At 43.6% G+C, this 26,898-nt stretch overlaps 1 protein-coding gene and 1 long non-coding RNA gene across 5 annotated transcripts in view; one reads left to right on the forward strand and one right to left on the reverse strand.

The window, feature by feature from the left end:
* Nucleotides 1–26,180, forward strand: part of RCSD1 (RCSD domain containing 1) — a 30,490-nt gene extending 4,310 nt beyond the window's left edge. Inside the window, exons 2-6 of the mRNA XM_081199685.1 lie at nt 14,790–14,894; nt 18,673–18,762; nt 20,191–20,262; nt 21,941–22,138; nt 25,181–26,180. Coding sequence (XP_081055811.1) covers nt 14,790–14,894; nt 18,673–18,762; nt 20,191–20,262; nt 21,941–22,138; nt 25,181–25,795 — 1,080 coding nt within the window. The 3' untranslated portion in view covers nt 25,796–26,180. The remainder of the gene's footprint in view (nt 1–14,789; nt 14,895–18,672; nt 18,763–20,190; nt 20,263–21,940; nt 22,139–25,180) is intronic.
* Nucleotides 1–26,898, reverse strand: part of LOC308590052 — a 45,286-nt gene that overhangs the window by 9,700 nt on the left and 8,688 nt on the right. The window lies entirely within an intron of this gene.

Below are 26,898 nucleotides of genomic sequence, written 5' to 3' on the forward strand. Positions count from 1 at the left end.
ACACACTCTACATTAACTGGGTTTCCCAGAATCAACATTCTGAGCAAGCCAGAAAATATAAGTGTGCAGATGGAGTTGAAATGTTTTCCACTTATCAGCTTATGGAAGCAAGATAATTGATGTCCTTGTGCCTTAAATATATTATTTTTAAAAATAAATAAAAAAGAGAATTTGCATATTAGGTCAGGCTGATGGTCTATCTGGCCCATCACCCATTCATTGCATCTGGGCCTGCTTGAATTATATATTACCCCGCTTAACTTTATATGTGATGAGATCAGGATCAGATGTGGGGCCTGTATTTTCAGCTATCAGTCCATAAGGCCCATCACTTGCATGAGGAGTTATCACAAAAGCAGGATGGAGCAGCATATACATAGTCAGCATCCCTATTCCTCCTGGTATCTGCCGCTTTGAACCTTTCATCTTATCCTATAACCCTTCTGTATTTCTGCACTCGGTATCAGTTTTTCCATTTCACTGTGTGCCTCACTTCCCTTATCTTTAGTGGAAGAAGAAAACAGAACAGGCCCAACACAAATCTATGGGAGCATACAATTGTTTACCTTTATCTATTATGAAAAGCGGGCATTAATCCTTACATCTTAATTTGCTAACTCTTAACAAACTGCTAGTCAGTGAAAGACCATTCCCTTCTTCCTGTGCCAGGCTATTTTTAAGAACACTTTGCCATGGGATTTGTAATTGTAATGCACCATACAAGATTTCTGAAGTGCTAGAAATACAGTATCTATTTGATCAGTATTATCTACATATTAGATTAGTTCCTTCAAACAATTCTGGTGGATTAGCCTGGCATATTTTGTTTTTTACAAAAGTGTTATACATTCTTCCTAATGCAGTGTGGCCATTTATTCTATTCTTCACTACAGTCCTTTTGCTCATATAGAGAGGGAAAGTTCGTGGATGGTTTTTTTTTTTTTTTTGGAGAATATCTGAAATTTTAAAAGGACTATCATCATCCCAGTATACTGGTATAGGCACATTTCAGTGATATTCCATAATTAAGAATCATTTTCCATAGTGACTCGATTCAGACAACCCTCGAAACCATGGTTTGGAGGGTGGTGGGTGAGCAGCTTCTTTGTGACAAATTAGAACCATAGGAGTTTATCTAATCTATTCCCGTTACACACACACGAATGGGAAATAGAAGAAAAGGGCATGTGAGTCCAAGGTTCACTGTACTTTGATCACATTATGACAAACTATAGTTTGTTTTTACATCTGAATGCAAATATTATGCTTGCAAGGATATACCAAAAAGCTATAAACTGTAAAAGTGGCAAATTGTTTTTTTTTGAAAATACATGCATCATAATCTACTGTTCAGAGATCTAAGACTGGCTGTGACTCTCTGCTGAGTGTGCCACACATGCACTGGCTGCCCTGGGTTTTTTAATGTATTGTGTGTGAAAACAGCCTTAAGAGTAAGGTCTTTTGCATGCAAGCCATCCAATGCTGGCCAATGTGTCATTTAACTGTTTTCTCTAAACCTTTTCCTACAGGCATATCATGTTGTATCTTCCTCAGATTTATTGCTTTAAAAGAATAGCTCAAGTATTAATACTTTCTGTAAAGAAAAGTCATTCACACTACACCACCTCCTGTCTCGCCTACTTTTGTTGTACCACGGCTAATCTCAATGCAAAAAATGCATTTCCCAGCATTTCCCAGCCTTTTCAATTTGTGATCAACAGGGGTCTGATAATATTGATCATTTGAAGGGTTTTCATCCTGCTCTTTGGTTGAAAAGGGCTCCCACAGCAGTTTACAATGATCCGTACCAAGAGAATGCTTGTCCTCACAACACAAAAGGAAAATAGATTGGGGGAAGGAGGAGGGAAAAAACAGATTCAGGTACTAGTTTTTTGTTTCCAAGTTCCAGCTAGGATGGAAACGTTTCAAGGAGAGGAAGAGACAGCTGCTGGTGGTCTCTCAGCTGAGGTGATGGAATAGTCCTGCTTCCTCTTAGCAGCCTGGTGGAATGGGGAGGGGCCATAGTTGAGCGGGAGAGCACATGCTTCACATGCACAACATCATAGAATCATAGAATTGTTGAGTTGAAAGGGACCCCAAGGGTCATCCAGTCCAGGCCCCAGGCCTGAGAATAAGTCCCAGATTCATTCTCAGGCATCTCCAGTTAAAATGGATAAGTTCTGAAGTGCAGGAGATCATCATAATAGTTCTTATATCCATGTCCTCAAGGAGAATTGAAAAATTAAGGCACAAGTGTTGATCCATTATTATAAACATACAAAGTGCATGTTTGGAAACGGCACTGTAAAGAGTCTGAGAATACAGTACTGTTTGCACTAAAGCTGTTACTTGAAAATCATTTGTATTGTTTGGGCGATTCTGCTTTCCCTTCCCTCATTAACTAGTCTCATGGGCTGAGGAAGGGGTGGAGATAGTGGTGAGCAGCCAAAGGCTTGCATATTGAGATCATGGGAGAGAAGTTGCTTCAGAAGAAGGGAAGTAATGGTTTTTAACATATAACAGTGAAGAAATCTACCTTGCTGTTCGGGTTCTTCCCAGAATGAGAGACATATGACTTCACAGCTGAAGTACCAGAGATCAACAAAGAGTGGCATGGGGGAGGGGGGGTTGGTCTACACATCAAAGGAGTCCACTGGAAAATCATATGTTCATGTTATATGAGTTTTACACACTTATGACCATAATGTGTAGCCTTGTTTTCCATTTCCTAGTTCCTCGTCATGTGGAGCACTGCCAGCCAGTGTGTAGGCGAGGTCTTACTTATCCATATGATAGCTGAGAGTTTATAATTTTCTAGTTTAGAAGATAAAAGTTTTAAAACCTTCGTTCACCAAACAAAAGAGCAATGTTTACCAAAATGAACTTTGCATTTTTTGGAGACACAGAAAAAAAATGATTAAACTTTTGGAGATGGGGTTGTTGGGCTTCTAACTGGATTAGCCCACTCTTGTTTTTTGGGTTGTTTATTAGTACTCTCTTCACTTTGGCACAACCATCTCTGAGCTTTAAACATTCTGTAATAAGGACAGGCTTGCGAATACTTCAGAGAATAAAGGATACCCTGGTCCAGACAAGCTGAGGCCCAATGTTTACAACAGCTGTTGCCAGCTGTGGAAGGAAGGAAGGAAGCCAGTGATGCTATTTGTCCTGTGGAGTAAAAACTGAGACAGTTCCAAGACTTGGCTATTTCTAACTTTGTATATTTGCACACACCCTCTTAGGAGGACCACTGCTTGCTATTGTGTTCTCTTCAGGGAGGGTCGCCACTTATTCCAGGACAAAATGGTCACTTCGCAGTACAGCTGCTGTCCCTTAAAATAATCCACATTGCTCAGAAGTAAGTGCTACTGAGTGCAATGGGTATGTATAGAATTGGAGTGGCTTCCTGTGTGATCTTAGATCTTTGCATATTTCACCTTATGACACAATTTTAATAACAAATCCTTACGTTCCGTTTTTCATAAGCTACTATAAACCAAGTGAAGAGTCTTTTGCAGCCTGAGGGCTACATTCCCTCATGGGCAACTTTATACAAGGTATATATCTTTGGCCAGAGGCAAAAATGGGTAGAGCAGCAGATGCCTTTATATTCAAGCCATGCAAAACTCAAGAGGTTTCTACACACACACACACACACACACACACACACACACACACACACACACACACACCCATCCATCCATCCATCCATCCATCCAGGGGATGCATTATTCAAGGACACATTCCAACCCAGCAAAAGCACTCAAGGAGGTAGAGCAGGGCCAGTGAGGGGCAAGAATCCTGAGGGCCAGATAGGCCTAAAAGGCTAATTTTTTGCCCCTGCACCTGAGGTTCCCCACTCGTATTATTAATCATGGGTAATGTCCAGTGTTAGTCATACTTGGAGAAGGGTAACTGAAACCAGTGGGCATACTTTGAGTGTTTCTTATCTGGAGTTCACCCAGTATGCTTTCCCTCACAGCTGTGTTAGTACTTTCATTAGTAAGCTTAATTGCCCTAGAGATTATTCTGAAGGGTGGTATAGAACCCTTTTAAATAAATAATAAATAAATAAATAAAGGATGATACCTTTCCTTCCAGGTTATTGTGGCACTGTGAATTAAATGCCCTGCTTCTATTGCCCCCTTTGATTCCGTTTTCCATTATTTGGATTCACATTTTTCTGGCCTGATTTATTCACAACATTTTACACCTTTTCTCTGTACACAATTTGCTGATCATGTATAGTTTGGGGTATAGAGAACTTCTTGTTTAGATTAGAATGTTATTGTTATGAAAGGACATTGTGGTTATATGCCGTTAGTTACATAAGAAACCTACAATTTACAAAATACACTGTGCCTCAGTCTAGAAAATCAAGCTGTACATGTGACAGAGAAACAAAACGTGTAATGTGCAATGTTATTTACATATATGCTGCCTTGCTGCCACTCAAAAATAACTACGTGCTAGCTACTACAGCTTTTAAATAATAAAAAGCTATCCATTCAAAATAACAATTTAGTTCATATGCTGGGGGAGGGGACTTGTCTCAATGGTTCAAAGAGGTTCTTGGGGCCATGTTTTTCAAAATGTTACTTTGGGTACATTCACACTGGAGTCGAATGTGGATCTGAAGCCACTTGTCTCTTGCTTTTTTTGCACAGTGTCCACACGATATCGGCCACAGCCTGCCTGCCCCCACTGCTGCTTTCAGATTTTCCCAATCAGCGGATAATCCAGTAAGACGGGAAAATTCAATATAAAAGTTATGTTACCTAACAGTGGATGCACTGACGCGCATTGTGTATATGGTTTTACTTGTTTCACTGGGTATCACCTTTTGTCACACCACCTACTTCCATTTTGTTTCCATCAGCCCAAAGGAAAGGCTGCAACCTGCCTCTTTTTACCAGGTTCTTGCTGAAGGCACATTCCCAGTATTTTTTATTTTTAAAGCAGCTATTTTACACAAAACTGTTTTTGTGCATAACTTGCACTTAAGCTTAAAATTGCCTGCAGGAGGTGGGAGAGAGGGGTTGTTGTTTTGTTGGTTTTCTTTTAATTATTTACTTGTGTTTCTATCTTTTATTTTGTTCTGTAAACTGTCCTGAGATCTTGTGATGAAGGGCAGTATATAATTTTAATAAATGATAATAATAATAAATGATAATAAATAAAGGCAAAGAGGAGGAAAGGAAGCAGCAGCATTTCATGCGAGCAACACCAAATCCTTGCCTGGGTTGGATTTTTTTTTTTAACTGCTCTTTTGTGTAAATCTGGTATATAAAAAAACCATGTATTTTTTTAAAAAAATTAAAACACACACACACGTAAACAAATACCTGCATGCATGTCCACAACAGACCTTAGGTTTCCCTCCTTGGAGTGACAAATACCGTATTTTTCGCCCCATAAGACGCACTTTTTCCCCTCCAAAAATGAAGGGGAAATCGGGGTGCGTCTTATGGGGCGAATGCCTGCAAGCCTCGCGCGCCCGGCAGGAGGTCCGACCGGGTGCGCGAGGCTTGGGGCGGCAGCCTGTCGCCCGAAGCACGGGGAGCCCTCTGGAGGGCTCCCCCTGCTTCGGGCGAGTGTCTGCAAGCCTCGCGCACCGGGCAGGAGGTCCCACCGGGTGCGCGAGGCTTGGGGCGGCAGCGGACTGCTTGCGCGCACCGAGAAGCTTGGGGCCAGCTGAGCTCAGCCCGCCCCAAGCTTCTCGGTGCGCGCAAGCAGTCCGCTGCCGCCCCAAGCCTCGCGCACCCGGTGGGACCTCCTGCCGGGTGCGGGAGGCTTGGGGCGGCAGCGGACTGCTTGCGCGCACCTAGAAGCTTGGGGCGGGCTGAGCTCAGCTGGCCCCAAGCTTCTGCATGCCGGCAAGCAGTCCGCTGCCGCCCCAAGCCTCCCGCACCCGGCAGGAGGTCCCGCCGGGTGCGCGAGGCTTGGGGCGGCAGCGGACTGCTTGCGCGCACCTAGAAGCTTGGGGCCAGCTGAGCTCAGCCCGCCCCAAGCTTCTAGGTGCGCGCAAGCAGTCCGCTGCCGCCCCAAGCCTCGCGCACCCAGCGGGACCTCCTGCCGGGTGCGGGAGGCTTGGGGCGGCAGCGGACTGCTTGCGCGCACCGAGAAGCTTGGGGCGGGCTGAGCTCAGCTGGCCCCAAGCTTCTAGGTGCGCGCAAGCAGTCCGCTGCCGCCCCAAGCCTTGCGCACCCAGCGGGACCTCCTGCCGGGTGCGGGAGGCTTGGGGCGGCAGCGGACTGCTTGCGCGCACCGAGAAGCTTGGGGCCAGCTGAGCTCAGCCCGCCCCAAGCTTCTCGGTGCGCGCAAGCAGTCCGCTGCCGCCCCAAGCCTTGCGCACCCGGCGGGACCTCCTGCCGGGTGCGGGAGGCTTGGGGCGGCAGCGGACTGCTTGCCGGCATGCAGAAGCTTGGGGCGTGCTGAGCTCAGCACGCCCCAAGCTTCTAGGTGCGCGCAAGCAGTCCGCTGCCGCCCCAAGCCTTGCGCACCCAGCGGGACCTCCTGCCGGGTGCGGGAGGCTTGGGGCGGCAGCGGACTGCTTGCCGGCATGCAGAAGCTTGGGGCGTGCTGAGCTCAGCACGCCCCAAGCTTCTAGGTGCGCGCAAGCAGTCCGCTGCCGCCCCAAGCCTTGCGCACCCGGCGGGACCTCCTGCCGGGTGCGGGAGGCTTGGGGCGGCAGCGGACTGCTTGCCGGCACGCAGAAGCTTGGGGCGCGCTGACCTCAGCTTGCCCCAAGCTTCTGGATTAGCGCAGCGCACCTGGGGGGGGAAATAAATTTTTTTCCCTTTATTTCCCCCCCTAAAATCTAGGTGCGTCTTATGGGCCGGTGCGTCTTATGGGGCGAAAAATACGGTACATTAAAAAATTATTTTACTATTTAATATTTATTAACAAAATGGTTTTAAAAGGAGTGGGAAAAAAATGTGAGGGCTGAAGTGACTGATACAGAAGTATTAAAAATGAAGATGATTAGTGGTTGCACATTTCACAGGTGACCCCCCCCCCCCAACATCTGATACTCTCAATGGTGTGTTTGCACTACACCAAGCTCACTCCCACTACACCCCTATCACAGTACATAGCAGGAACTCGGGCAACCAGAGGTCCTGTGAAACCGTAGGTCAGGTGAATGTCGTGCCCCACTGTCCACTACTGTTCACTTCACTGTGGTGAACTGAAGCCTTTTATATTGACAAAACAAGAGGGCATACACAGGATATCTCAATAGTTAATGCATAGCTGGTACTGAGCATGCACTCTTGATTTAAAGCAGATAATCAACCCAAGGATAATTTAATCCAGCATTCTTTACTTTGAATCCTAGCAACCAGCAGGCACTAGGTGGTCCACCAGGAATTGGCCAGAGATCCTCTGGTGAACCACAGCCTACCTTCAGTTCGCCTTGTTATATGATACAAGATTAAAGGGATTCCTAAGGGAAGAACAGTGATACAAGTAGGGAAGCATTTTGTTCTGGCAGAAGACATAAACGTTTGAGAATCTGCTGGGAACAGGTGCAGTGAAATCCTATACATGTCTACTCAGAGCTAACCTCCATTAAATGCAATGGGACTTACTCCCCAGTAAGTGTGCATGGAATTGCAACCTTAATTTTAGTATCCAGAAAGATCCTAAACCAAGCTAATCAGGAATTGAGCCTTAGTGATTTCAACTTGATTTACTTCAAAGTATGTTTAAAATTTCAGTCTTAATGCAAATTTGGACTTCATTAATTATTGTAAATGTGGCCATTTCTTTCTGTTTCCCCTCAGGTATGCAATATCTCCTCCTCTTTGTAAAATGGAACAAGTCATGCACATTTACCTCAGAAAGTTGCTATGTACACATAAAGTATTATTATTAAAAACATTTCTAGTCCATCTTTCTGTCTCGAAATGAGGTACCCAAGTTACTCACAAAAATACAAAATAAAAGTATAAAGGGATTTATGTTTCCATGTTGGGTTAACGCATATGAATTTTGCCAACTTCACTAATCTGCACAGACAATATTTAAAGAGAAGGGCCCGCTTGCTCTTTGCATACCACAGAAAGAAGAAAAGCATAACACTTACTGTAAATCCTGACTCAAAAACTTAACATCAGCTAAAAACTCCTACTGGGTAACTGTGCATAACTGTGCTATATAAGGCTCTTCCTGGCTCTTGTGTGTTTCAGTGGTATTAGTCTGCACGGCATAACGCTTTCCCTCAGACAAGTTTTAGCAATTCTGAATACTGTACAGCATTACATTTTCTACACAGCTGAGTGTTCCTAGAGGCCCCAAAGCAAATTACCCCTTCTAAGCTAACCCAAGTTTAGCCTTCACTCAAATTTACCCTCATGAGAAAAACTGCGAACAGAGAATGGGCATCTTTCTGTCCAGGTTCTATTTCTGAACTTGTAGCTGTCACGGGAACTCTTGACACAGTGTAATGCTATTCTACATTGCTCAGGCAAAGAAGTTATAGAACCAATGAGAAAAGGACAGAATTCTATGAAAACAATATTCTGAATAGAAATATTGTTCATTATTCAAACTGTAGAGACAGTTGCTTTTAAATAGGAAAGATAGCCAATATTTTTACCTTCATACTCTCCTGCTGTTCCTGAATGTTTCCTTTAACTCACCTGGGAAAGGCAGATCAGGTCAGCTATAGTCTCTGCTTTTCCTGCAACTTTATTAAAGTTTGCCTTTGACAACTTCAGGTATTAATTTCAGGCAAAACATCTCCATTAACACTGATATATCTACATTTGAATATTTTTATGCACTTGTTTAGTTCCATGATTATTTATTATCGTTCTTAACTATTGGCATTATTCTTGGTGGTCCTGGCAAAATAAGTTTTGTTCCTTGAAAGAACTTTAAAGAGTTGTAGGAAAATATTGAGAACCCGCATCTTAATTAGGGTAATAATATTTACGTCTTTCCCAGAACTGCCACCATCTTGAATTCTGTCCACCACTGTCAAATAATTAGCTATTCACTTTTACAATTATTAAATATGACACGAGTTAGAGAATTGTCGAGTAGGAAACTGTCATTACAATTAATACTAATATTTGCTAGGGGATGGACTGCTTTAAAAAATTCCACCCACCCCTCCTCCCCAGTGGTAAATTCTGAAATACAAGAGCACATCATGACAGACCCTATAGTCACAGTCCAACAAAAATCCCAAAATGTAGGCAACTGTGTTTTATCTGTTATTATACACACCTACACCAAGGAACAGCAGTATATAACATACTACTGTAAGTTTATCAGGATCAGTGTGACTGCAATCCTGTACAGTTTCCTGGGAACAAGCACCAATGAACTCAGTGGTGCTTACTTTTAACAGCAAGGGTTCAACTTGTAAAACACATGGAAGTTTTAACAAAAGAACTTCAGCCATCTGAAAAGCAACCTTTAATTTGTAGAAAGGGTTGCACTGGGAGCCTGAGTATATTAGCTTTGATTATTTGCAGCTACTTTTTTATTAAACACCAACAGAGGCTTAACTGCAGAGGATGCAAGAAAAATTGCACAATTTCCTCTTTACAAAGGAGTGCATCAGATTGCCAAATGTCATGACATACGGAGAGGGGGAAATAAAACTAAAGCCGGCTGTAGAAAAAGGATGTTCCCTCAGAGATCAGTGTAGTTGGTAAGAATGGAGCGATTTGTTTACTCAACTCTTAATATGTGCTATTTCTTGTGCAGGGCCCCCTGCTTGCTCCTTTGTGCTCCCAATCAGAATAGTCATTGTGGAATTTCCTTCTAGGGGAATATCTACAGACCAACATGAGTCTACCCACTTCCTGAGTAACTTCTGCCTTGGCTGAGCCCATGGAGAGAGTTAACAATCTCAATAGAGGCTCTCTTGATTCACTCTCTTTTTGAGCAAGTATTCTTTCTGTCCAGTGCTTTTTTTCTGGGGGGATGACGCATACCTGTAAACATTTTGTGAATCTTTGTACTTTTGTCCATTTATTGTAGTTATTTTTCCTGATTTGAACTATAAAATGGTGATTTTCTTGAGTCAAAATGAGAGTACCCCTAAACAGTATTTTAGTGGGGGGGGGTCACTGTTTCTGCCTACTTGTTTTCTGTTTTTTTCACCAACTTTCTTTACTGGCTTCTTCTTTAAGTTACTAGAACACTTGCCTCCACTTAACAATTGAAGCAATATATTTGTGGTAAAAGAACAAATTAAATGCTTGCCCTTTGAGACCATTTTCACATGTGACATGCAATTTAACCATTGTTTATGAGTCTCTCACTACATATATATTACAAATGGCAGACCATAGTTAATATGTAAAGAGAAAGAGGCATTTGAAATACGAATGAGCTTTCTGACCAGTGTAAGTTTTTCTGTTTAAATTGCAATCCAACACTAACTAACTGCAGGCCCCAGGATTCCTTGTGGAAAGTCATCTGCTTGAAATGCATGGTGTGTAAATTGCCTCAGTTGAAACAAGTACCATATACTGTGTGTGTGTCTCAGTATCATAGGGTCCCAGGAATCTTGAGCGTTGCTGCTTCCTTTTTGCATCCATGATTGTTACTGGTGTTTACTTTTCAGTCCCCTCCCTGGTCTTTGTATGTACTTGAACTGGCAGTGGCAGGATCTTACTCTGTTGGTTGTCTTTTTTGTTCTTTGTTACCATAGATGATTATGTATATCTTCTCTTTAAAATAATCCAGCAATGCTCAATAGATTCCTGGGACCCTAGCTGGCTAATGCTGCCCACAGACAATTAAAGGACATGAAAGGAACCAAGTTGCTTCAAAAATGTCAGGTTTGGCCTGGCCTGTAGCTAACCGGATGTCTGTTAACTTTTCAGAATGTGCAATATACCATATATGACCATAAACTGTGGTCCTTCTTCAAGCTATCTGTAGTCTTGGCCCTTGTTCTTCCCATGTTTAAATACCTCTCAACTATTTTAAGAATTGTAAAGCACAAACAGCAGTATCAATCTTCTTGTTCCTTCACTGTTTGTAAATGAGACTGCTTATTCTAGAAGGAAGGAAAAGTTAAAGAGAAGAGAAAAACTTAAGTTTTGATAAAGCTAGCCTCAGGGTCATTCCACTATCTTGTGGGAACAAGGCCCACTTCCTCTGAGTGTCTTTCCCTGACACTCACAGATGCAGCTGGATGAATTTTTTTCCCCATTGCAACTCTTTTTTTTCTTTTCTTTTTTTACTAAGAGGGATTATGATAATAAGCTATCCTTTGCAAATATTGTCACCGTTACTGTGTTTAAGATACTGGCTGTTGAGAGCTGTGTGACTCTGTTTTTCCAGCTCTTAATATCCGGCATATTTTTGTAAATATAGTAGTTTCAGCCTGTTGTGTATGATACCTACATGGTACATATCAGATGTACAAAAGCACATATTTATTATTATTAAAGACACATTAGATTAAAATTAAAGAAACACAAATTTTAGGTAGGAACCATATACAAATTAGACTATTTTCTGTTTCTTACAATGTCCACAAGACTCTCATCTGTGAAAACAAAGTTGTGTAGTAGGTGTATTGTATGTGCTTAAACTGTATGCAAATATGACCTGATAGTCTGCCTTGGTATGAGGCTGCTGTAACTGTCCACAATATTAATAATTAAAACTCCAGTTTTTAAGCAGTTCGTTGTGGAGAAAATGTTCCGCTTCTTGATCTTTCTAGATACCCCTTCCTGTACCTCACCAATTCATTGGTATATTTTTAAAGATGGGGTAACCAGAGCTGCATACAGCATGGCACAAGTGTAGATTTATATACAGTGGTACCTCTGGTTACGTACTTAATTCGTTCCGGAGGTCCGTTCTTAACCTGAAGCACCACTTTAGCTTAATGGGGCCTCCTGCTGCCGCTGTGCCGCCACCACGCGATTTCTGTTCTCATCCTGAAGCAAAGTTCTTAACCCAAGGTACTATTTCTGGGTTAACGGAGTCTGTAACCTGAAGCGTATGTAACCTGAAGAGTATGTAACCCGAGGTACCACTGTAATGGTATTATTTTCATTTCTGAATATTCATTTTAGCATTGGTGCAACACATGGAGCTAACATTTTCAGTGATTCAGAATCATTTTTCTTGAGTGGTTATAGTCAATTTAGATGATTCTTCTCTCTTTTTTTGTACCGGGATATATCAGTCTGCACTCACTTACGTTTAATCTCATTTGCCATTTTGTTGGCAGTCATCCAATATGTAGAGATCTGTTGAGTTCTTCTCAGTCTGCTTGGGATGTAATCTTCCTGTGAATAATTTGGTGTCATTTGGAAACTTGACTACTTTGCTATTCATCCCAACTCCTGATCAAGCTTGCTATTTACTTATCCTGGTAGTGAAAACTGTCAGTTTATTCCCCCTCTCTGCTTCTTGCCTTCTTGCAAATTACTAGTTGATATAATATATATAGATCTGCACACTTGTGGATATCCTCCAACAATTCTAGGTGGTTAGTGATGCAATACTTCCATGGGCAAAAATCATATTGATTCTTCCTTTGTGACGTGATGGGCTGCAGAGTTAGGTGGAATCCTACCTTCCACTGCAGTTCTGAGGGAAAGTGGGGGGATAGTTTCTTGGGGACATCCACTGACTTGCCTGGGAATGTTTATGCCACCCCTTTTGCACGTGTAGTGTTCTGCTGGCAATGTTGCAGGACAGATTTGTGGGTTGGCACAAGATTCCAATGAAGTCTCACTCTTTCCCTGTTGCATCTCTGCTCCATCTGATTGTGCTATCAACTTTGCACTAATTCCACCCACCTCAACCCTTTGGTGTAATGCTCTGCTGTTGTTGGGGACTTTAAATAGTTATCCAATCATCATCAGACAGAGAACTCATAGATATGGTTGTGATTCTCAGAAAGAGGCCAAATGTGAGGTCAAATATTAATACTACAGAGATATAGAGACCCAACCTGGAACAATCTCAAGATTGTTAAAATGAAGTAGCAGCTGGGAATGGACAAATCTTTCAGTTTCAGTTTTTAATTTTTCCAGTTTTAAGTTCCAGATCAGTTGGTGATTTATTCTTTTAAGTCTTTCTTCATAAAAATTCATCAGCATTTTAGTCCTAATTTAGCCAAACCTACATATGTTTATAAATAATTTTGCCTATTGTACACATTTTTGCAAAATTATTTCCCCTAATATGATACATTTTAATGCTGTTTTCAGTAACGTGTGCATATGTACACTTTACCCTAGTATATGCATTTCTGTTTTAAAGGTTTTCCTTTAATTGTGATATTTGGGAGCATAATCTGAGCATCTGCAGCTGCCAATCCTGCAGGCCACGGTCCATAGCTAGTTTGCTCTTGTCTAATCTTAGAATGGTATGCTAGCTGCCTCCTGTGAATTGAAGGACAAACCTCTTTCTCACACATAGGGAACAATATGGGCGGAAATAGAAGTTATGAGGGAAACAGAGAGTTCCCAGCTCTTGCAGGAAAGAATTGGAGGGTAAGGGGGTGGGAGTTGTTTAACCTTTCTACTGCCTGCCAATTCTCTCCTGCCAATAACTCTCCCCCTCAAGCAGTTTTAAACAGTGCTTGAATTACAGGAGATCCAGAGTGGGCCTGGTGGTCCCTTTCCTTTTTGTACTGTGCCACTTAGCTATTGTTCTTAGAATACCTCAAGGGGCTCTTAATATGGGTCAAATTGTGTGTGGGGGGGTGTCTTTCCCTTTCCCCAGTTTGAGCATTTTCTCCCTAGATGGACTCCAGAACTATAAAGGAGTTCTGCCAGTAAAAATGGCCTGGGCTACGTAGCATATAAAGGAGGGAAACACCAAACAGGGCAGGGGCTTAAGTTTCCCATCCTCTCCCACAAACCAATTTCTTGCAACTATGCCTTGCCCCCCCCCCCCAGTCGCCTGCCCCGAACATTACCTTTATTTATTGGGATACTTCAAACTCCCTCACCCTGTATAAAAACAGAAAAGGGAGGAAGCCACTCTGAAAATGAATATGGAACCCCCCACACACATACACACAAAATAAGATTTCCAACATTTCAACAGAGAATAAGTCAAATCATCATGCTGAATAATAGACAAAGGTTAACATGCCCTGTTAAGTTATACTCAGAGTAGATCGACTGAAAGCAATAGATGAAAGTCAGGGGTCGGCAAGCTAAGGCCCATGGGCCACAAGCGGCCCACGGGGGTCATTTAACCGGCCCATGAGCCACCCCCGAACCGAGCCGCCTGCTCGGCGAGTCCTTGCATGCTGTGCTAAACCGGCGCAGCGCAGCGCAGGAACTCGCTTCTGCGGTGCCAGAAATCGTGTCTGCGCAGACGCTGGAAATTGCGGGTGCGCACTCTCATGCACACCCGCGATCTGGCCCATGGAGGGATCTCCACTGGAGTGAACCGGCCCAGGCAAGGTAAACCTTGCTAACCCCTAATGTAAGTCTATTGATTTTCATACCTGGGCGTACCCAGGATTTATTTTTCAGGGGCAGACTTTAGGGGGGGGCAGATCTGAGTTATCTGAGACACAATTCGTCAGTTACTTAAGTATTTTTATTTATTTATTGACTTGATTGGGGGGGGGACAACTGCCCCTGCACTCCCCTGGCTACACCCATGTTTCAATAGGTCTAGTCTGAGTATAGCTTAGTTGGCTATCACTCAAAGACTTCCTGACAGCTGGATGTGACTGCCCCTGTTGCTTTATAATAATTGTTTTTAGCTTCAGAATCTCCACTGATTGCCATATTTTTCATACAGTGACAAGCTTTTTGTTTCTGGTCTTTTTTCAGGACAAGCAATCAGGAACCAACATGGTGGAAGAGAAGTCCACAACTCCCTCGGTGGCAAAGCTGGCTGGAAAATTCCAAGATCAGTCATCTCTGTCTGGAAAGGAGGTTAGGTACAATTATCATTGTTATGTGGATTTCTATAGCTGCCCATCAACAAACGTTCTCTGGGTGGCTTACTACAAAAAAAAAAAATATTAAAACACAATAATAATGAAACCTAACAATAAACAATAACACTTCCTGTTATAGAGGCAGCATTAAAATAGTTTGAAACTCAACCACAAAGGAAAGGGAAATTGAGTGACAGGCTATCTGGAGAACTGATGTTTCACTCTCGAAGGCAGCAGGAACGAGAGACCATCAGCGAAGGGGGCGAGCTGTTCATCTGGTCCTCCTCCACAGCTGCTGGAATTCCTCTTCCTCTTGAGGAAGCTGGCATTTTCATACCTTTGGCTGGCCTAGGGAAGCCTGACCAACCCCTGCTGAATGACTGACTGAGAGTCTGCCTAGGCTCAATCTACCTGGGGAGTCGGGGCTATATAATTACCTGGTCTGGCGAAGTCTCCCCTTTGTGGGGGAGCGACTTTGGGGGGAGGCAAGGGCTGCCCACATAACATCATTTTCTCTGGGAAAGGCCTTGCCCTAGTTGTTTAAAATATTTTAAATTGTTTTAAACTACTGTACAGTACTTTTAAACTTGTGTGTTTTAAAATTTGAGGGGGGTTTGGCTGTGTTTTTTTTTAAATTAAGGGATGTAAGATGAGCCTGGGAAGACAGGAGCTGGGGAGAGCAGGGGGCACCCCAATCACAGTGGTTCTGGGAAAGGGGAGGTATGGTGTTAGTGACTGTGCCATGTGCCAGGCCTCCCTCCAACCAGGGGAATTATGGTAGCCCTATCAGCCACCCCTCCGGTCTGTGGCTGCTGCTATAAAGCTTTTAATGGCTTAGGACTGCAATGCCTCAAGGACCACCTCTACCCATATGAACTGACCCAGATCCTGCAATCATCATCTGAAGCCCGTCTTCATCTGACCCCTCCATGAGATGCCCAGAGGGTGGCACCCCATTTGTGGAATGCTCTCCCAGAGAGGCTCACATGGCACCTGCATATCTTTAGGCACCTGGGGAAATGTTTTTCTATAACCAAGCCTTTGGCTGATAAAACGTTCTATGGACTTCGCAATGTGTTTGTGGGAGGAGGACTATTGATTTGTTTTTGTTGTGTTAAGTATTTTGTGTTCCCATTTTGTACTTTTATATAGTGAACCACCCTGTGATCTTCAGATGAAGGGCAGTATACAAATTTAATAATAATGTAAATCATGTGTGCTTATGCTTTATTAATCACAGAAATGCATTTATTTATTTTGCATCACTATTCTAGTTTCGCTGTTGGATGAAATGGTCTGCAACTAGATTTTCTTTTGTGCCAATTGCTGCTGGCACTAAACTGTACAAAATTAATGAAATCTTCAGTTTCAGAAAACAACAGTGCAAGAAGAGAGGGTGTGTGTTTGCATGCAAAAAATGCCTTGAGTTGGGATTTTTAGAATTTTCCTAACACTTTTACACAATAAATTTGCATTTTTATTTATTTTTACTAATTTGTCTTAATTCTTTCTTCAGAGTAGCAAATCCATTGCTATGGTGCCTGTTTTGTATTATCATTAGTAGCAGCATTATCTAATATATAAAGCACTGAATGCCAAAATAGGCTTCTAAGCTGTTTACAAGTCTAAAAACCAATAACACAAGTATTAAAATATAAACAACCATAATTAAAATGCACCAGGAAGCAATCCTATTAAATCATTTTAAAAATTAATAAATTCATAATTAAAATATGCAACAAAACAATCCCATTAAAACAACACAGCAGTTAAAATAGACCATTGCAAAGAGATCAAAGAAATGTTTGTGTTAAATAGGTGTGTCTTCAAAAGCCAGTGGAGTGCCAGTACAGATAGGACCTCTAAAACTTCAGCAAGAAGTGCATTCCATAACACCAGTGACACCAGTAAAAAAAAGCCTTATCAACACAGACACACATCTCTAATTGTTTGTAAATCTTCCATTTTCATCATTATTTTGTAAGCTAAGCACCCCCTCTCCTACATGGGAGCGCACACAAGCTATGGTTTATTTTTAAGGATGCATATGCAAGCAGTAACACCTTTACCCACTTCGTATCAATGATGTATTAATAGGATACTGCACAATTTTTACCAGATCAGGGCTTGTAGCAGGAGCAGGATTGTGCAGAGGTTAAAATTCAATTAGAGCATGCATCATAAAGGTCTCAAAGGTGCTGATAATCAGGAACCACTGTAGTACCGGTATATTTCCTTAATATATTTTCATTCAGTTTACAGCTGCAAGAACTGCAAATACCATTTTCACAGGCACTTGCAAAATTGCCCCCGAGTCTCATCCCCTTGTTCCTTACTGTTACAAGTTCTTGCAACTAGTCTGATAGTACTTGTGAATATAACTTTGCACCTTAAGTCTTGCTTGGTGACAGTCAGTTATGAAAAAGCTTTCAAATGCAACAAGCTTTGTTGCTTCACAGGAGCTAGTGAACTCAGAAAACAATTTATTCTCCTTACTTTGCCTTGAGACACAGCGCAGGCATGTGGAGAGAGTTGTGTCACTTGTTATCAGTAATGTTATAAAAGGTAAAGGTACCCCTGCCCGTATGGGCCAGTCTTGCCAGACTCTAGGGTTGTGCGCTCATCTCGCTCTATAGGCCGGGAGCCAGCGCTGTCCGCAGATACTTCCGGGTCACGTGGCCAGCGTGACAAGCTGCATCTGGCGAGCCAGCGCAGCACACGGAACGCCGTTTACCTTCCCGCTGGTAAGCGGTCCCTATTTATCTACTTGCACCCGGGGGTGCTTTCAAACTGCTAGGTTAATAATAATAATAATAATAATAATAATTATTGTGGGAAAATGATTGCTTGTACGTGAGAGCAAATAATAATAATAATAATAATAATAATAATAATAATAATAATAATAATAATAATAATAATTATTATTATTATTATTATTTATTATTTATACCCCGCCCATCTGGCTGGGCTTCCCCAGCCACTCTGGGCGGCTTCCAAAAGAATATTAAAATACATCAAACATTAAAAGCTTCCCTAAACAGGGCTGCCTTCAGATGTCATCTAAAAGTCTGGTAGTTGTTGTTCTCTTTGACATCTGGTGGGAGGGCATTCCACAGGGAGGGCACCACTACTGAGAAGGCCCTCTGCCTGGTTCCCTGTAACTTGGCTTCTCGCAGTGAGGGAACCGCCAGAAGGCCCTCGGTGTTGGACCTCAGTGTCCGGGTAGAACGATGGGGGTGGAGACGCTCCTTCAGACACTCCTTCAGACGCTCCAGGTTGGCAGGCGCTGGGACCGAACGACGGGAGCGCACCCCACCGCAGGGATTCAAACCGCCGACCATGCGATCGGCAAGTCCTAGGTGCTGAGGTTTTACCCACAGCGCCACCCGCGTCCCTAGTAATGTTATAGACACTATGCAGTAGGTGACTGTGACACTTTCTGCCCAGCATAGTGTAGTAATTTTGTTGAGTGGAGAAAGCATTGCATATTTCTAACAAGAAACAAAAGGAAACAGAAATCATGATTATACTCTTTTTGTCCAGAACAGAAAAGACAGGTGAGTCTAGCAAAATAATGATTGTTGTTGTTGGCCTCCATCTGTCTTGAGAGACATTACTGTAGTGGAGTTCTGCTAAATAGGCAGTAACATCTCAAGAGCTTTCCCCAACCATCTGCTCTTAGGTCCTTTCCCGATATAAAGATTGCATTTTCCATTTGATTTTCCTTCCTTCCTCTTCTGTCAATTGATAAGCTGCTCCTCTATTTTTAGATACCAGTCACTAAACCAACCCGTAGAAAACCACCATGCTCCCTTCCTCTCCACACAAACAAGGCAGAGCTTGGCCAGAATGGTGAGCTGGTAAGTATCAGTGTTTTGAAGAAGTTATTGTTTCCTTTCCTTTTGTAAGCAGTGTCAGTCTCTCTAAAGATGTAATGGTCCAGAGGTTAGTATGATGGGTGGGCTGGCTGACTAAATGAGTATCAGGTTGATGTTGTTATGCTACACATTTCCTATGTCACTTTAGATCCCAATGGCATCCTTCAATGCTGACAGAGTAGGGAAAGTCAATCTTATTACAGGTCAAACAACGGTGCACAGACACAATTGGTGCTCTCCTTCTACCACTGGGACATGATTCCATCCACACGAACCACTGATACTGCTAAGCCATTGCACAGCTGCATAAATTCACTACTACTAGAAGAAAGATAGCTTTCAGGCTAACCTATGGGTGCCCTACCTCATTAAAGTTAAGGCTAGTGTTGCTGTGTAGCATATGGGACATGAAAGGGCAGCTCTGTCTATCTGGACAGTATGAGATGTCAGCTTTGCTTGGATCATATACAACTAGAATAAGCATCAGTCTGCTTGGAGAATCTGAACTGGTTTTCTAGCTGAGATCTAGAACAGGCTTCTCCAAACTGGTGCCCTCCATATGTTTTCCCATCTGCACCAGCCAGCACAGCCATGCTTGTTGGTGCTGGTGTAGGTTGTCATCTAAAATATCTGGAGGACACAAAGATGGGGAAGGCTAATCTAAAAGGATAAAGGAACACAGAAGCCACATATCTCTATGAACAACCCAGCTGTTCCAGAAGAAGATGGGTGTACATGTACACATGGTCCAATGTTATATTATTTATTATATTTGTCACTACAAAAATTGTCTTAAATTTTTTTTTTAAGCATACAATACAAAATTTAAAATACATCAGAATGTTTTTTGTTGTTTTTTTAATGCAAAACTAGTAGAATATCTAGTCATCAAGTGCATGCCATGAGGCCTGGCCTGCACCCTCTAAGTTTGCCTGCTGCCCTCAAGTACAGTCAAGAATGCTGTCCTGTCACCAGTATAGAAAAAAAAAATCCAGACTGCTTGTCTTCTGGATATGAAATGGAGGGGCAGAAACACCCTGCCTTCACCTTAGGCAGCAAAAATACCTTGGGCTGCCCTAAGGTGGAAACAGCAGCAATAGACCCTAAGGGGCCCAAGGCATCTGTGTTTGCCAAGCATGCTAAGGCCAGGCCGTCTTTTCCCCTAAAACTGTTGGGGAACCCACCTTTTGCCCACCTTGAGGTTCCCACATGCATGCTGATGTTTCCCTCTTATTTCTCAGGAGCCCAGTTGTGGCCATTGTTGACTTATAAGGTAAATTCATTATCAGAAGGATTATAACGACAGCTCATTTTGTTCCTTTTCCACCTTTCTCCATGCCTTATGCACACACAACCTTAATGTGTAGCAAACTGCCTATTTGCAGCAGTCTCCTGTTTCTCTTTCTACAGAAGCCATCTCCAAATGCTTCACATCCTCTAAAGGTTAAGGTAAAAAGCTCTCCCCTAATTGAAAAGCTACAGGTAAGATCTGATTACGTACGCATTACAAGTTAGGATGCAGTCCTATACTCCAAGGAAAGCTATCCCCTCAGCTCCTCCAAGTAAATATTTCTGGGCCCCCAAAACACCTCACTGATTTTGTTAGTCACAGCAGAAAGAAAAAATGTTTAATAAATTACCACCCAGCCCAGTACCTTAATAGGATGTAAATCATCCCCTAACTTGTCATGGGATCAATAATTTGATGAATGAGGTGGGGCCCTCACCTTGATTGATCAGCATACATCAGCTGCAGAGGGGGGCTGTGTGTGTTATGTACACATGTGAGTGTATGGGGTAGCCATATCCACCATTAGCATGTGATCCTCAGAGGATTGGCTACAGGTGAATGTGGCTTTGGGGACAAAAAGGGTTAGTCATCTTTGCTATACATGTATTCCCCTTTTTATCACTTTCCATGTGCTTTTAAAATTGAAATTGTATTTGCTTCTGTCAGTAATGCCTGCTTGATGCTAGTGTGGCTAATTGTTAAAGATGAGAGCGTCTGTTTTTGTCCCAGCTCATGCTATTGGTATTGTGAACTTGGCCCTAGTAATCCACTACAAAAGCATTCCAGGATCCCAGCAATATGAGCTTCCTCATATCACTGCACTGCTAATGACACCCAGGTTTTTCAGCTACACTGGTCACCTTAACAGCTGCATTATCTGGGGATTCAGACATGAACAACATCACAACCACATGCTTTTCTCCTGTGGTATTTTTGGTAGTCATCTGGACTGGAAGTGAGAAAGATTTCACAACACTGGAAGCTTAGGAGCATTCTCTTGATGAAGATGGATAGAGAGATTTAAATCTAATATTATTATGGCTTTGTTCACAAGCTCTCCCGTGCCAAGCCACTGAAGATATATTCTCTTGGCTGAAGGGCTGGAAAATGCTTCAGGCTTTCACTGACACAAGAATAGTCTTTGGATCCAGCTATTTGGGAAGGGAAACTATCCTGTCATATCTTCTCTTCTACAGATAATTTGTTAACAATGTCACTGCTAGATACATTTGCTGTTTAAACAAATGTTTTAAGAGCAAGGGCTCCCCCTACGGTCATGTTAAACAATAGTAATTTCCAAATGGTGGGCAGTAGGTCATTCTGGAAGCTTGGGGGTGGGGCAGGTAGAGAACCTCTGATCCTGCAGATGTTGTGGGACTACAACTCCCATCATCCCTGACTATTGGCTATGCTGGTGGGGATTGATGAAGGCCATAGGCTCCATGCCTCACATGAAAAAGCGAACAGGATTCTGAGAGGTACTTCGGTATACAGCGCAAGTTGGTCCATAAGGACGAATGGAGCACTGTCTGTCAGCTTCTTCCTCCTGAGTTTCAGTGTAGCTTCTGTAGAACTCAGCAGGGAGAGGAAGGGGGCTGGCCTTGCCTGTTGGTTGCTCTGGCTCCATCTACCATTGATCTCTCTGCCTTCCAACCCACCAGTGCCAATGGGAACTTGCCACCACCAAATGCATGTGTCCAGTGACAGCGATTAGTGTGGCATTGAGACCTGGGTTCTGAGTTAAGACAAACAATTGAGAACATGTGTGTTAATATATCAATCTGTTAAGTGTACTTCACATCCAGAACAAACTTTTGGTAATAGGTGGGGTGATAATATTGAGGCACAACTGTTTTCTTTTCTTTACAGGCCAATCTGGCATTTGCTCCAGCTGCCCTGCTGCCAGGAGCTTCTCCGAAAAGCCCTGGCCTAAAAGTAATGGTTTCTCCATTTAACAGCCCTCCATCCACTCCTGTCAGCCCAAAGTCTCAATCAAGTGAAGCTGATGAGACACCTGTTAGTTTTGATAAGCCACCAGAGGGCACTCATCTTCAATTTTATAACAAGGTATGGTATACCGTATTTTTCGCCCTATAAGACGCACTTTTTCCCCTCCAAAAATGAAGGGGAAATGTGGGTGCGTCTTATGGGGCGAATGCAGGCTTTCGCTGAAGCCTGGAGAGCGAGAGCGGTAGGTGCGCACCGACCCCTCTCGCTCTCCAGGCTTCGCGGACCTCTCCTCAAGCAGCGGGAACGTTCCCACTGCTTGGGGAGAGTTGCCGGCATCCCGAAGCCTGCAAGCGCTGATCCCAGCACGTGCAGGCTTCGCGGATCTCTCCCCAAGCAGCGGGAACGTTCCCACTGCTTGGGGAGAGTTGCCGGCATCCCGAAGCCTGCAAGCGCTGATCCCAGCACGTGCAGGCTTCGCGGATCTCTCCCCAAGCAGCGGGAACGTTCCCACTGCTTGGGAAGAGTTGCCGGCATCCCGAAGCCTGCAAGCGCTGATCCCAGCACGTGCAGGCTTCGCGGATCTCTCCCCAAGCAGCGGGAACGTTCCCACTGCTTGGGGAGAGTTGCCGGCATCCCGAAGCCTGCAAGCGCTGATCCCAGCACGTGCAGGCTTCGCGGATCTCTCCCCAAGCAGCGGGAACGTTCCCACTGCTTGGGGAGAGTTGCCGGCATCCCGAAGCCTGCAAGCGCTGATCCCAGCACGTGCAGGCTTCGCGGATCTCTCCCCAAGCAGCGGGAACGTTCCCACTGCTTGGGGAGAGTTGCAGGCATCCCGAAGCCTGCGCGCGCTGATCCCAGCACGCGCAGGCTTCGCGGATCTCTCCCCAAGCAGCGGGAACGTTCCCACTGCTTGGGGAGAGTTGCAGGCATCCCGAAGCCTGCGCGCGCTGATCCCAGCACGCGCAGGCTTCGCGGATCTCTCCCCAAGCAGCGGGAACGTTCCCACTGCTTGGGGAGAGTTGCAGGCATCCCGAAGCCTGCGCGCGCTGATCCCAGCACGCGCAGGCTTCGCGGATCTCTCCCCAAGCAGCGGGAACGTTCCCACTGCTTGGGGAGAGTTGCAGGCATCCCGAAGCCTGCGCGCGCTGATCCCAGCACGCGCAGGCTTCGCGGATCTCTCCCCAAGCAGCGGGAACGTTCCCACTGCTTGGGGAGAGTTGCAGGCATCCCGATGCCTGCGCGCGCTGATCCCAGCACGCGCAGGCTTCGCGGATCTCTCCCCAAGCAGCGGGAACGTTCCCACTGCTTGGGGAGAGTTGCAGGCATCCCGAAGCCTGCGCGCGCTGATCCCAGCACGCGCAGGCTTCGCGGATCTCTCCCCAAGCAGCGGGAACGTTCCCACTGCTTGGGGAGAGTTGCAGGCATCCCGAAGCCTGCAAGCGCTGATCCCAGCACGTGCAGGCTTCGCGGATCTCTCCTCAAGCAGCGGGAACCACCGCTGGGCTCCCACGGCTTGCAGAGAGCTGCCTGTTTGGGGGCTGGGGTCGGGGGAAGCTCGGGCTGCCCCAGCCCCGCGCCTGGGGGGGAAATAATTTTTTCCCTTTATTTCCCCCCCAAAAAACTAGGTGCGTCTTATGGGCCGGAGCGTCTTATGGGGCGCAAAATACGGTATGTGTGCTGGTCTTTCACAATGCAGGAGACAACTTGTTAGGAAAGAAGAGAGAGAGAGAGAGAGAGAGAGAGAGAGAGAGAGAGAGAGAGAATATGGCTTTTTGTATTGGGGAAAGGATCTAAAGATCAGAGGCACCCATGCTTCCTCCTGCCCTGCCCTGCCTCTCTGTTGCTGCACAACAGGACATGATATACAGATATGTATTTATTTCTGAATCTGCTGTTTTGCGCACACACAAAAACCAGTAAATTGTAAAACATGTTTGGGGTTTATTTGTTTGTTTTTTAATGTCCATTTTGCCTACTGTGAAAGATGCTTGAAATGTTTGCTTTGGTGGAAGTTTAATTCTTGCACAATGCCATGGACAAAACATTTTTTAAAGGCCTGTGCACACTGGTAAATAAATATATGCACACATGCAGTAAAGGACATGTTTATGGAACATTTGGAGGGTGGGGAAGTAGTAATTGAGTGGAAGTGATAAAATACACAGCACAAGCACCACTATTTATTTATTTAATATGCTGCCCTTCACCCAAAGATCACAAGGTGGTTTACAGAATAAAAATGCAAAAGGAAAACACAAAATAGGTTAGTGTAGATTGGAAATATTGAGATAGTTTTTGGAGGCAAACAACTGAAAGTAATCTTGTGTAAAATAAAGCACATAAAAGTGCACATAGAAAAATCAACCCACATATGCATTACTGTGAGCACCATCTTAATCTAGACCTCCTTACTTCTGTCTGGTTTCCCTGATATTCCTTTCTTGTGCTTCCTCTCTTCCCTGATCTCCAAACAGCCACTTTGGATTTGATCTGCTTGAAAGTTGACCTTGCCTGTTCATCTTGTGCATGCTTGCTTTTGAGGACCTGATCCCAAAGTCATAAGCTATTGGCCATGAAGTTCAGTCTTGCCCAAACTACCAGTATCCCAGATATTGCAGTGCAGCATCAAGTACTCCAGGACCATTCACTGGTGCCACTGAACATGTGAAGTCGTTATTTCTTTCACTTAGTCTGGGATCAAAAAATGAATAAATAAAATGCTTTCCATAGAAATTTATTTCTAACTTATAAGCAGGAAAAGAATGAGTCAGGACTCTTCAGCCTAAATTCTTGGTTTTCAGATTTGAACACAATCTCATGTTATGGTAGAATCCCTAAAGTTGGCATGGACCAGAGAATCATATTTGTCATCCATGCATGCTATGTTGCCCATCTGTGTAACAACACAACAGTCATATACACACAAAGGTGGGCACAGAAAATAATCTATTAACCTCTTCTCCCCTTTTGTGATAAGGGGCAACCATCTGTTCTCTCTCATGAAAATGAAGGTGATGCCAAATGCTATTGATGTAAAGGAGAAATAGTACAGTATATGACTAAGAGTCTAAACATATAAACATCCATGTAGGGTGTTTTGTTGATTTTGCAGCATTGATCTCCTTTATGGTTTTCAATCCCAGCTCTATCCATTTTCAGGTACGCACACGGGGATCAATAAAACGCAGACCACCCTCGAGAAGATTTCGAAAGTCTCAATCAGAATATGGAGATGACCTAGATATAGGGGTGACAGTTTTATCTCAGGAGAATGGTGCTGAGGAGGAGAATGGTGTATTTATGGACAAGAAAAAGGCAGCAAAGTCACTCTCTCCCCCTGTGGATGGTCTAGATCACCATGAGAAACAAAAAGAGATAGGATCTGATGAAAAAACCCCACCAGGACTAGTGTCCAGAAGAACAGAAAGCAAAGAGACAGAAGCAGGAGCAGAAGAAACGGTGTTATGCAAAGACAGCAAAGAAGAGAAGCCACATCAGTATGTTTCAGGGGGAAATTCATGTGAGAACATCAAAGACGACAAAGAGAAGAATCCAGATCATGACAATGCAGAGGATACAAAAATAAAATCACAGAAGAGCACTTTGAGTGATAGGGAAGATGGTATTGCTTCTGACCAGGAAATAAAAGATAAAGGAGAGAGGGTGGCTCAATTAAGAGAGAGTGAGGACACACATCTGATATCAGACAAACAAGACACTGCAACTCCAGAGCTTGCAGGAGACACAGAAACCTGTACAAGCTCCAGAGTGTGATAGTAGTAAAATCATTGGGCACACAGTAAATGGGAAACCAAGGTTATGGAGGGATTCCCACTAAAGTACTTTCTTATGAATGAGCAAAAGCTCTTCCTTAAAGGAAAACCCCAAAGATATCAGTGTTATCCTTTTCCTTTGGCAGTTTTTAGGCTATTTACTGCAGCAAATCTGGTCATCTGTGATGGAGGATAGCCTGATACAGACAATTAACATTCTAGGCTTTTCAAGCTGGTGGCACACCAAGAAGAATGATTGCGCAGAGAATTATTGTATGTTGACTTAAGGAATGCAACAGTTACTGGGGCTTTTTAAGCATTTTTCATATAGAAAGAACTATCATGCATATTAGTTACGTTTTCTGATTAAAGTGGACATTTCCAAACCTCTTGTGGCTTGTCAGCTGTAAACTATGCTGCATGCATAACAATTACATGGTCACCCACACAACCACACAAAACAATCCCTTCTGGTTTAGTTTGTGACTATGGAATAATTTGTTATATGTGGTAAAGGGAAAAAATTCCATTTGCAAGAATAACATCTAGCAAACTCTTTTCATGCCCTTTTCTGAAGTATACAAAGTCAGATCATTGTCCATCTAGCTCAGTATTGTCAATACTGACTGGTAACAGTGCTTCCCCCCAGCCCTATTTGGAGAGATCAAGAAGTGAACCTAGGATATTCTAGATGCTAACCATATGCACCACCACTAAGTTGCAAGCTCTCCCTATCACATCCAGTTCTGCATATATTGGCCCCACATTGCAAACATCACTGGGAAGATGGAAGGCAAGCGTAGACCATAACAGACCTGTGTGCACACAGTGTGCTGCTCAAATGTGTATATGTGCATCTGTGCTGGAAGAGACCTTATTCTTTCATCTCCATTGGTGTTTCAGTGACTGTCACAAGTATATGATAGAGCAGTGCCCTTTACATTACTAATGACTATATAATTATCTGCCATCCTGCCCTTTATAAGACAAACATTTACTCATATAGCCCTTTGAGTAAAGTATCTCCCCCACCCTAGAAAGGCTAGTCTCCCTGTATAAGATCTCCATCCCTGCCCTAATATGTTTGACTAGTTCCCATGCCAT

Source organism: Podarcis bocagei (genome assembly GCF_964188305.1).
Source record: "Podarcis bocagei genome assembly, chromosome: 6".
Lineage (NCBI taxonomy): Eukaryota > Metazoa > Chordata > Lepidosauria > Squamata > Lacertidae > Podarcis > Podarcis bocagei.